Raw genomic sequence first — 12,564 nt, 5'->3', positions numbered from 1 at the left:
CACCGAGTGATCAGGGCTATGCTCTGCCTTCAGTGACTCTAGGTCGTGATGGCATGATGAAGCCTCTAATTATTCTTTGTACCTTTGCCCCTTCATAATTGGTCTTTTATATAACATGTCTTTTATAACCAGGACAAGTATCCAGTGCCTTTGCATTGTCGTTTTGTTGTTTTAAGTGTTTTTTGCACACATATGAGAGTAGGTGGAAAAGCCTTGGACTCAAGCCTGTCGTAGACGCACGCCCTTTCTTTGTGTTGGGTTGCCATCTGTATGGATGTAACTTGTAATCACTTTTCAATAAGTATCCACTTTATTGGCATTTACGTCTCCCCATGGCACTCTAAATACAACATGTTATTATACTTATAACATTATCAAGAAATGGTCAGAACTAGTTTTACAATATTTTCTTCTGACCATATTTAATCTCATTTGCACTCAAGAGTAATAAAGCTTGTTTGCATCTAAATGAGAGAAAGAAGCCTTTGGAGACTACTTATTAGTGTTGACACAAGTTCATAGGCATGGCTACATGAGCACATTTATGGTTGCATTTTTGTTTGGGTTTATAATTAGTTAATTACATCATTTTCAGGTATGACTGTGATGACAATGACCGCCACGGACTATGATGATCCCAATGAGGGCAACAATGCACGGCTTGCTTATTCCATCGAGCAGAACCAGGTTAATGAAAATGGAGAGCTCATTTTTACCATTGATGAAGAAACTGGTGTCATCTCAACAGCAGTCTGTTGTCTAGATCGTGAGACAAACCCAGAGTACACCATCAAAGTGGTGGCTGTTGACGGTGGAGGGCTGAAAGGTAGGCTTATGGTTTGATTTCTTCCCCTCTTAAACTTTGTTTTGAATATAGCATTATAGCACAGAACCAACATTGACATGATGTAGTACCTTCACAACTGTTGTTTCGAAAAATAGAAGCAAGAGCGCACATCAAAATGCACTACTCTAGTTAATTCGAATCTGGCAAAGTAGTTTTTTTTTTTCATCCCTGCCAAAGGCCCCTGCCTGTGCCTATGCATTTCTATAGGCCCAAATTTTTCTTAATCTCTATCCTAAAATTGGACTGTGCCAAATAATTAGAACTTGACCAGTCAACATGCACGTGCCTGACTCCTGTGGTGACTCCAATAGTGACCCTTTTTGTGAGAACATCTGTCTCAGCAGAGCTTAGAGGGCAGTGAATGCGTTGAAAACACTTGTCAATAATAATCTCCTATCAAAAATGTTTACTTTTGGTCTGCCCTAGGAAGACTTTCCAGCAATAACAGTAGCTCAGAATGTCTGATTATGATATTTACCCGATTCTAACACGCATTTGTTTTTCGTTTTCAAGAATATTGGGCCGAAAATTGCCTCTGCCGTGTAATTGTATACCGTATTTGCTCTAATCTAGGCCGGCCCCAATTCTAAGCAGACTCCTGAAAGTCTGAAGCCGGAAGGTGTGTGGGGGGCAACTTACCTTGAATGTAGACTAAACACAAAATGCGAGGACAGCATTCACGAAATGAAAACAGCTTTTATTGTAGAATGAGCTTGGCATGTTCTTATTAGTCATAATCGCTGCTGTGGTCTGGCATATGCCATCCCTGTTGCGGCATACACAAAAAGCATCTCCCATTGCCCCCTCCAATTGCAGATGTTTTTCTCATCGATGCCGAAGTACTGCCCGGCTTAAACGTTTGACGATGCCTCTGTGGCTAGCACAACTTTTCATTTGAAAGCGGCGCTGTTGTGGTATCGCCTGTTTGATGGCATTATAACATCACGCCACACTATAGTCCCTAGAATATTGGCTAGTCTGCCATCTATCTGCCGTGCCCTATGGAGTGGGCGGGACGCATTTTGAATGAAAGAGCAGAGGGCACTGTGAGCAGTCCTACTGCTACATTCTTCGCTGTCATCTGCTTCGCTGGCTGCATGCACCGCGACGGCTTGGTGCGGGTGGGTTTACAACCTCTTCTGCCTCTCCGGTTTTTCAAATACTGAAATGACAGCAAAGAAAGAAAAGCTAGAACATTTGAAAAATGAGATTATGCAAATAATTAGATTTCGCCAATTGCGTCATATCGGCGATGCACTCTCAGCGGCCTTATAATTGTTTCTTTTTTTTTAATATAACTTCTCATTCATGAACATCTTGCCATTTCATCGGATGTTGTGTGCTGTAATTTAGTTACACTGTTTTTTAAAGGTTCCTCATTCTTCGCTTTATAATTTTTGACTGTGTGCTTCATTACTTGCATGGGATTATCGCAGAGTGGAACGTGCTTCCACAATTTATCTAATGTCAAAACATATTCGGGTGCTCTCCTTGACCACGCGCGATATCAACTTTACATGTTGCATCGTTTCCTTGCATCGCATCAGTGGTGCATACTTCGCAAATAATTCTTTTGTTTTTTTCCGCTGCTTCAAATGAATGACCCATACCAACTAGCTCGCAACCAAGCCCTTCTAAGTCTTCTGTTATAATTTGTTTATATTTGTTCTCACTATTTTTGGTCCCATTGAACTCTAAGTGCATTCTTTTTGTCATGTATGGGTTTTGAATGAGCTTGCGTTTTATTTATTTTTTACCCTCTATTACGCCAAATTGCACACCTGTACCTCATATTGGTTATTAATATGGAAGCATTGTATGGCTTGAAAGCGGAAAGTCCGGCGTCGGTATTGGCATGACCCTGATTGTCCAAAAGCTCAAGTGAGCCAATCGAGGCAGTTGATGATGTCAATTAAGACAGTTAATTAGGCAGTCAGTTAAGGCCGAGTGAATTAGGCAAATGTAATTAAGGCAGGTATAATTAAGATATAGTTCAATAAAACACTCAAACCCACAACCATTGGGGTTAAATAGGGCTAAATTCATTAAGGTATAGTTAATTCAGGCACTTGCACCCATAACCTTTGTTGGCAGTCGAACCCTCCACCTTTGGTGGGAGTCCATTCCACCACCTTTAGTGTTAATTAAGTAGTTGAATAATGATGGCTGAAAGAGCATAGGCATCGCACGGTATTCGCAATGCTTTCACATTCATCCACATAGAAATAACTAAGTGCGCCTTGAATTTTGTTTCACTTTCACTATGCTTCAGTTAAAAACTACTGTGTTTTTTTTTAATCTTTGAATCTATGCTGACCCTAGAGTTTGGTAAATGATTATTTGAAAAAAAAAAAAACTATCTGCCTACATTTGAATAAGTACCGTACAAAACCAAAACTGGCTTCGTAGAGTTTGTATGCTTTATCTCAAACATAACCGTACGGCGGCGAAGCTGACTTTATAAATTGGACTGTGAAGCTGACTTTAGGAAACCAGCTGTCATTGTGCAACACATACCGTATTTGCACGATTCTAATACGCACCTTTTTTTAAAATAAAAAGTGCATTCAAATTTGCATCCGCCTTACAATCGTAACTAATTCTAGTCGAAATCAACACCGAAACAGATTATTACAAAAGAAAAATGCTAAATGCAAGGTCACGAGCCACACTGGCAACGAATGGATGTTTTTTTATGCCTTGGTTAGTGGCCACCATTAATCGGTTTGCTGTACACCTGTCACAGGCTGAAAAAAAAAAATATTACAAGGTATCTTTCAAGCATAAGGTGTTCTTTTGGCAAAAAACAGGGTAACCGGGCACCATCACGTGCATTAGGCATTCCAGAGACATGCGTCTGTGACAGCGGTAAGGAGTTGTCATCGGACTATGATAGTGACTAGCCACTAAGATTCAGCTGTGTGCATGTCTGTGTGCCTTTGTGTGTTCCATAAAATCGTTTCAACACGATATACATCGTCTCAGGTTTCATTAGATGTGCGCAGTAGAATCGTCACCAAGTTATTATTGGGTGGGGGGGGTCATTTTGGTACACAAGCATTGATTAATCAAAGATGCATGGCGTGAACTTATTATATAAAGCACAAATACTAATATAAAACATCTGATGTGTTCTTGAAATTATGGTGCAGAGTGGGACATCTCGTTCATTCCTGACACTCAACCTGTGAACATTTGGCACTGTGTGCCGAGCTTTCCTTTTACATTTATGCATTCTTTGAACACTTTATACCTATTACAGTTGATCTGTAGCATTTGTCTTTTATGCTGCCAGTTATCTACAAATGCACTTGATGCAGTGAGTCATCTGTGATGTGATAATTTGTTGACAGAGCTACATAGTGTCATGTTTAATTACCCCAAAAGCTTTTCGCAATGATTTTCGTGATCTGCTGATGCCCGAGTGTTGCACAGACCAGTGGCTTGTGTGTGTGTCACACATGCGCACGCATGCACATACAAGCACACACACACAGAGAGAGAGAGAGAGAGAGAGAGACAGAGAGAGAGGGGGAATGTTGTACAGCATGCAAAGACAAACTCCTAGCACTCCCCAAACAAGAATGCTTTGACGAGAATGCACTTTTTTGCAGTGCCAAAACAACACTTTGCTTAACTTCTGGCAAGAGTTTTTCATTGCTAAGGCGTGCAGCCACTTCACATTCACTTCAAGGTTGATATCAAGTATGCTATCATCCTTCTGCTATTTTCATTCAAAAAAATTTCATTTGCGAATTGATGCTAATATATAATGTATGTCGATGGCCTAGCTGGTACATGGACTTGGAAAGATGAACAGCGCTAAAAACGGTGCCAAAGAAAAACGAGACAGTGCACTATTGTGCATCTTCTTGCTTGCAGACCAGATTTGTTGCAGTCCAGGTAACAGTGGAGGTAACCATTGTTTTCCAGCCAGATCCTCTACTGAGTGACCCGGCCACAGCTGCGTATGGAAGAGGGCGGCCACTATTTTGCAATTTGCCTATCACTCAATCGCACTTTAGGCCTTGTGGGCCTGCTGTATTATTCCAGACTTAAAAATACAGGAATGAAGCCTTGCGCCAACTTCGATAGTATCATATGATTCAAGTTTCACTCACCTTCACTGACCTGCTGTCTGACTTGTTTGGATAGATGTTTAGAAGTAACTTGCGATAATGGTATTGTAGTCATCACGTGGCACATGTTGTTATGCGATTACACTCTGGAATTGTTGAGGCAGACAGTCAAAAGCAGGGCTGGTTCCTGTTTAGAAGCCTTTGTGAAAATTAAGGCATCCGTTGTTCGCAGTAAAATGAGAGCCAGTAGCTCCGAGAGATTGGTAAGTGTCTTTATCTATGTGTGGAATTTTTAGTGCTGATCCCCCTCGCTAGTCATGGTTAACATGATCTGGAATAAAATAGAGGCATACCATGAGTAGGGCTGCAATGATCTGTGCATGGGAGAGATCAGCCCCCTCCCCCAGCCCTCTTAGGACCACCTTGCCTTCACCTTGCTTTCACATTCAATCTTTCCCTTTAATTCATGCCGCTCTTTTGGAACGCATCTCCTGAAACTTTCTGTTCTATGAGAAAGGGGGAAAGGAGGGCGGGGTTTGTCAGAAAATTGTAGGAATGGGTTGACCCCCCCGCCCCCCTCCGGCTACACCAATGGCATAGACCGAAGAGAACATGGTGCAGTTTAGCTCTTAGAGCTTTGATGCATTTACTGATTGGGTATAACATTCATTGCAGGTACTGGGACTGCTACTATCAAGATCAAGGATATTAATGACATGCCTCCAGAATTTACGAAAAAGGACTGGTTTGTTGATGTTGAAGAGACTGAAGCAGACAATATTCCTGAGAATCCAATCTTGGTCGTATCGGTCAACGATGGAGATCTACTAGAAACTAACCGGTTTAGCTACAAAGTTATTGACAACACATTTGGCTCTGATAAATTCACCATGGTCACCAATTCTGATGGAACTGGTTCGTTGAAGATAGCCAAGGTGTGTATACAACCTCTTCTTAGCTTAGTTTCATTCCATTTAGTATAATTCAGAACTTTGTGTACTCATGCATGAACTCGCACCCTTGTTTTAAAATTGTTTTCTTGGTTCATTTACTGCATTTTTTAGGGTTTTAAATGTCTTTAAAAGGGCACTCAGTTTAGTATAGTGTTAGATACATGTATATTTTAGCTGTTATAATTTTTTTCTTGCTGCTCAACCAACATATTATGTGCGTTCTTGTTGCTGTTGGCATGCAATTGTAATAAGATGTAGATTTCTTTTAGTGACACTTCACGTGAACCATTTTAGTAACACTGTGGCTTGGCGTTTTTTATTCCAGCCTCTTGACTATGAGGATTTGCAGCAACGATTTGGCTTCAATATCACTATTCAAGTTAGTGATAATGGTGGGGAATCTACTGATCCCTACCATGCAGATTATGCAAAAGTAAAAGTCAGGGTGAAGGACATAAATGACAACAAACCTGAGTTTGAACGGCCTAACATTGAAGTATCGGTCCCGGAGAATTCCACTGTTGGCTCGAGTTTGGCAACATTCAAAGCCACGGATGCTGACCAAGGTGGAAAATCGCGTGTCAGGTAACTTTACCTCCTATCCTCAAGCTTGAAATATATTGTAGTGCTGCCACCTATGGGTACATTAAGTCAGATCACTCTCATGGTACCTTCCAATTTGTATTCTAAAATTGACAATCGTTGATTTGGAAGCAAGGCTTCATTTTCACCTTCATGGCATTGCAACAAATCATACCAGACAAAAAATGCAATGCCCCCTCCCCTCCTGTATGCGTGCAATTAAAGAAAGTTGCAGTAGTAGACAAAAAAAAAAAATTAGTAGACAGCTATACAAAGTAAGAATAGTATTTCTGTCAGCCGTGTAAACTTGTAAACATTCGCTTACTAGCTAAATTAACAAGCATGGTGTCGCTCGCACCAGTAAACATGAACACATCTTACTTGACGATTGCGGAAACTCGCTGTCAAAATGCTGGAGTGAGGAAGCGCAGCAGCAGCAACGATCGAATTTACGTTCGTGCTGTCTGTCGCTTCAACTCAAAATACACAGTGAAACCACAGCTCACACAATGCTATCAGCACTCTGCAGACTCTGTCCCTATCACAGATCACTTTCAAGATAAGTCCCACATGGCTGCACCATATGCAGACGCTACTAGAGTAGAACCCCTCCCCTCCCTCTCCTCCCTCCAGTGCCTTGCGCGCGACAGAAGACTGTGCACTTCCACCCTGCTTTCCTCGTTTGCACGCACCAGATTGAGCCGCCATCGTAGGCTCACCCTCACATGCTTTCACTTGCACACACAACATATGGCGTGCAGTGACAATGTTGTCACCCTTGGACTGTATACGGAACATCAGGGTGACGGCGACAGCAGAAATGTGCCTGGAGTGTCCATATAATTGCTATCGCAATAAAAGCGGATGGAATGAAAAACAAGGCAGTGAGATTAAAAAATAGTTCCAGAATTGTGTTGTTCCAATGTACAAGATGATTGGGAAGTACATACCCAGTCTTCTACTAATGCATTGTGCAGAAAATGCTGAGAACCTGTTTTTGCTTCAGTAAAGCTACAGCAAGCATGTTTTTTCAGGCAGTATGTTTTAATGATTTGACATTTATAGAATTGAGAGAAATTGCTCTGTGGTCTTGGTTTGCCATTTTTAGTAAAATGTAACCATAATATTTATGCCAGTGAAGATAGACTGTCCTGGCCTCAATGTCTCACCACACATTATGTGGCCAGGTTCTTCAGGTTATCTCGTTTTCAGCCACCTACAACAAATGTGGCTGCTTGTGTCAGAACTTCTCCTGCATTATTGAGGTGCTTTTTTTAGTTCTTGCGTCGACATAGCTTTTCTTTGTGCAGCTTTAGTTACGTGCATTGTTTTTACATATATAGTTCTCAATGCTTCCTCCCCAGCCCCTCGTCCATTCTATTTCTGAGCCACTCGCTACATTACTTCTTTTCTCTCCTTCTTCAGCTACATGATTGACAGATCTTCTGACAAGAAGCGACAGTTCAAGATAAATCCCAATGGTGTTGTTGAAATTCAACGTACACTCGACCGAGAAGACATTCCGAGACATCAAGTCAAGATTCTGGCTATCGATGATGGTCAGTATGAGTAACATCATCTGCTTGTGGCAAAGTGCTGTAGAATCTCTTGAAAAGCATAATCTATTTAGATCATATGACAAGCATTATCTTAATATATTACAGCTACACATAATTCTTAATAATTAAAAAATAGATTTTGCTTATGGATTGGCCTTTGTCTTTTCTTGCATTCCCTTTTACTGTGTCGTAAGTGTGCCCCTACATTTTTTTTTTTTCTTTGTTTCACATGCCTTTGCAGGAGTGCCATCACGAACTGCAACTGCAACATTGACTGTAGTTGTTAGTGACATCAATGACAACCCACCCAGATTCCAGTACGACTACAGGCCAGTCATTCCAGAGCACACACCTCCGCAGAAAGTGCAAGAAATTTTGGCCACAGATGATGATGATCGTTCCAAAAACAACGGCCCTCCATTTACTTTCCGCATGGATCCCAATGCCCCAGAGCTTATTCAGCAGTTTTTCCGAGTGGAACACGACCCCAGTATGTTGCTTACAGTATTCACAATGTATATCTTTTTGTGGGCATCAGCTGCATCTTCAGCCTTTGTTTTCGAAGATTTTGTAAAGTGATTTCATTCTTTTTCTCTTTTTTTTTTTCTGATTTACCTAGTTACTTTAAATAGATGGTATCAGAATGTTTGCTGTAGTGATTGTGAAGTAAAGAATTAGAGAAAAAGCATACTTAAAGAAGGGAATTGCGCTAAAAAAGACACGGACGAGTAAGGACATGGTGTCCTTTTTAGCGCAATTCCCTTCTTTAAGTATGTACGACCGACTCGCCCAACAACGTGCTCTCCAGAAAAAGCATAGTTCTTTTTGCTAGGAAGAGCTTGTGCATTTCTGGCAGGATTTTTTGAACATTGCTGTCATGAACATTTGTGCAACTGTTTCATTCACTTGTATCAACTGTGACTCAACTGTTATCCTCGTAGCTGGTGCAAATGGAGATGGCATGGCTGTGGTGCGCTCTCGGGAAACATTTGACAGAGAGACACAGAAGGAGTACCTGGTTCCCATTCTTATCAAAGACAATGGAAATCCATCACTCACAGGGACTTCTACTCTCACAGTCATTATTGGGGATGTTAACGACAACCGCATGCACCCCGGCAGCAAGAGCATCTTTGTGTACAATTTCAAAGGTAAGTTTTGCTTGGGAGTAGGTGCTTTCTGCTAGTAACGCTTAGTCATTGTGTTGAAATGTGGTGCTTTAAAGGATGTGAATTTTCCTTTGCGTGAAGCGTAGACACTAGGTGGAATCTTCAGCACAGTTTCCAACATTAACATGCTGCGGTGTGCCAGCCATAGTGTAACTATGAGTTCATAAACATGTGTAGGTGGTGAAGCCGTGGGTGTACCAATAAAGCTTTACTTTAATTTTGTTCACCCTGGTCTGTGAGAAAATCTGCATAATTTTGTAATTGAAATTGTTTATTATGTGCCAATTGTCATCTTTATAACAGGGGAGTCTCCACCAACGAAAATTGGGCGCATTCATGTTGAGGACCTGGATGATTGGGACTTGCCTGATAAGACATTCTTCTGGGAGAATAATAATGCCCATCCCAACTTTGACATGGACGGCCACACAGGCATGATCACTATGCAGAACTCAACAGGAGCAGGCACCTACCATTTACGTTTCTTAGTGTATGACCGTATGCATACAATGGATGCCCACGCCAACGTGACAGTAACTGTCAAAGAAATCCCTGAGGAGGCTATCTACAATTCTGGCTCCATACGTGTCACTGGTAAGTCATTTGTGTGGAACCGAATTCGGAAGCTCTAGTTTTGAACAGAAACCAAGTTTTCAACCATCTTGTTGCTAATTTATTTTTAGGTATTACTGATGAAGACTTCATAAGGGTTTGGGACTGGAAAAAGCAGCGACAAGTGAAGAGCAAATATGAAATCTTTCGTGACCTGATTGCTGAGCGCATCAAGACAAAGCCCTATAATGTAGACATCTTCAGTGTCATCCTCAAGCAGTCACGCCCACCTATAACTGATATTCGCTTCTCTGCTCATGGCTCCCCATATTACAAGGCCAGCTTATTGAATGGGGTGGTTGCAGTGAATCGGAGAGAGGTAAGTTGAATCCTTCAAAGAGTTTTGCTTTCTTTGTCATTAAGAGGTGCTGACAGGCCATAAATAAGGCACTTTAAAGCAGCATTGATGAGCTCTATAATTTGTTAAGAAGACATTCTTCAATCTAGTAAAGTGACACTGGCTAGCAGGTGACAGTTGACACACTTGCTCGGGCAAGCCTTTTATTGGGCAGAATTACACCTTTGGAAGTAAAGCATGTTACTGTGGCAATAAGGGACAATAGGTTGTAGTTTTAAATGCCATGACTTATGTCTATCTGCTGTGTAAAAGCATTTTCATACATTCTTGCCGATCCATGTCTTAGCGCGAAAGTTTCAGGAGACACTAGGTAGGTGCTTTGCGAAAAATTTAATAACTTGATTGACAGTGTGACACAATCGTCATTTTTTAGAACAGGGTGATAACCTTCCCCTCATAAAATTAAATACAAACATGACGTGCATGACAATGTTATGCCTTTTGCTGCCTCTAGTAAATTGGAGATGACACTTATTGCTTTGCAGATTGAAGAGAAAGTGGGCATCAACATCACCATGGTGGGCATTGACGAGTGCCTGCTGGAAAACCACAACTGCGAGGGTAGCTGCACTAATGTGCTTATGATTGATCGCAATCCTGTAATGGTAAATGCTAACCGGACATCTTTTGTGGGAGTGAATACTTGGGTGAAGGCCAAGTGTTCGTGCGGTGCTCGAGACTTTTCTGAGATTGAGTCCTGCCGCAAGAGACCTCCTCCATGTTACAACAATGGTCGTTGTGTTGACACGTATACAGGAATCAGGTGTGTGGGCTTTGCTGGTTTCTCTTTCTTGGAGTTGGGTGGTTGAGAGGGAAGTTAAGTACATTGTGCACTATTTAATAAGTTTAATGAATGTCTGCATTCTGTAGCTGAATTCTTAGTTCTTCAGGAGGTCATGTTGATGGGCTTAAGACCCAAAAGCTTTTGTGAACTTCCTCAACTCATTTTATTTTTATGCAGTGATATACCAGCCAACACAGCCACAACTAAAACTGCAAGTGCATGATACAAACGTGAAAGACAGATACACACATCACAGGCCTGTTTCTGTGTGTCTTTCATCATAGTTCTTTGTCTGGCTACCTTATCTCCTTAAAGAATTTCTTTTGTGAGAACAGGAAAACTTCCTTGAGGTTGTATTAAGCGCTTCATTGACCCTTTGAGCGCAGGGATTTTGCAGAGGTGACTCACCCCCATGGTCAGGATTTTTTCTTGGATATTGTAAAACGAACAGAGCGGTGCATTTTTCGTTATTCGTAAAGGAAAAAAATTGCACGGATAATTGCAAATGGCACTCGGAATATACTCCTCACATTCTCATCTTCGTCTTATATTGCCTATGTAGTTTCGTTTTGATGCACATGCTTACGTAATAGCGCGGCCGTGCCAGGGTAAAAAAATATTAAAAGATAAAAATAAAAGAAAAAGGAAAACCCACAAACGTACAATAGGTGGCAGAAACATGCAAAATTAGTGGCCTTGCACTACGATGCGAATATTTGAACAAGAAATTGCTGGGGTAGCGGTCACCAAAGTACAGGAGGCACCTTCCCATCTGCGGGTATGTGCTCAGCACGGCACAACTGTGTGTATGGAGGGGCACGTTCCATAGCACACTAAAAACCTAGATTGAGCAAAGCCAGAGGGATGAAAAAATATGCATCTAGAATTATAGAACAGATAGCAGAACTATATCGGAGTTTGGTAACATCATGTTATGCGCACCTCTGACTGCAAAGATTGGAGAATGTAACACTATGTCAGTGGCATTGGAAGGGTTCACAATATGCAGGCTTTATTCTTGCGCTGCGTTATCTGTCTTCGCTTTTTTTCTCTCTCTCTTAGTAACTTCATTGGGATTTGTTCAGCTTAAGCGATGAGTGAACAACATTCACTCTGGAATGCTAGGTGAGCGTGGTAATGTGATCAACTGTGCACCGGGAGCTCCTTCTTGCTCCATTTAAGCCAAATGGGCAAGCAGGGCGCACACTGCTCTGCTTGCTCCAGTTCGGTCTCGGCTTCCCATGCATCTTTCGTTGTCATTTTTACACAGTGATGAGATAGCTGCCCCCAGCTTCTCCAAAAGGCATATCCTGCAACATTTTCGTTAATGTGCTCCAAAGCTGCTCCAAAAGGTGCTTTCTGCTAGTATTTTCCAGTGTGTAAGACACAGTTGTTTTCAAAAATTTTCCAAGCTGTGTCTTATGTGACAGTGTGACTTATATATGAAATTAACTGAAGGTGGCTGGGGCTACACGGAAGCACTGGGAGCATGCAAGCTTGTCGACGCGCGCCTATGCATGCGCTGACAGTGTGAAATAGGTTGTACGCATAGCACGATTTTTGCCCTTCCTTCATTATTTTGCGGATGGTGTGAGATTGCGCAAGCATCTCGTTTTCCAAA

General features: G+C 41.6%; 1 protein-coding gene across 4 annotated transcripts in view; it reads left to right on the top strand.

Moving 5' to 3' along the window:
* CadN (neural cadherin) overlaps window positions 1-12,564 on the top strand; it is a 300,943-nt gene that overhangs the window by 255,307 nt on the left and 33,072 nt on the right. For all 4 annotated transcript variants that reach the window (XM_065443455.2, XM_065443446.2, XM_065443469.2 and 1 more), the window contains exons 21-29: window positions 596-826; window positions 5,602-5,861; window positions 6,205-6,464; window positions 7,887-8,020; window positions 8,262-8,510; window positions 8,962-9,171; window positions 9,493-9,783; window positions 9,873-10,120; window positions 10,645-10,922. In XM_065443455.2, coding sequence (XP_065299527.1) covers window positions 596-826; window positions 5,602-5,861; window positions 6,205-6,464; window positions 7,887-8,020; window positions 8,262-8,510; window positions 8,962-9,171; window positions 9,493-9,783; window positions 9,873-10,120; window positions 10,645-10,922 — 2,161 coding nt within the window. The remainder of the gene's footprint in view (window positions 1-595; window positions 827-5,601; window positions 5,862-6,204; window positions 6,465-7,886; window positions 8,021-8,261; window positions 8,511-8,961; window positions 9,172-9,492; window positions 9,784-9,872; window positions 10,121-10,644; window positions 10,923-12,564) is intronic.

Source organism: Dermacentor albipictus, chromosome 1 (genome assembly GCF_038994185.2).
Source record: "Dermacentor albipictus isolate Rhodes 1998 colony chromosome 1, USDA_Dalb.pri_finalv2, whole genome shotgun sequence".
Taxonomy (NCBI): Eukaryota; Metazoa; Arthropoda; class Arachnida; order Ixodida; family Ixodidae; genus Dermacentor; species Dermacentor albipictus.
The sequence above is the reverse complement of the archived record's forward strand: the minus strand, read 5'-3'. Positions and strand labels throughout refer to the sequence as shown.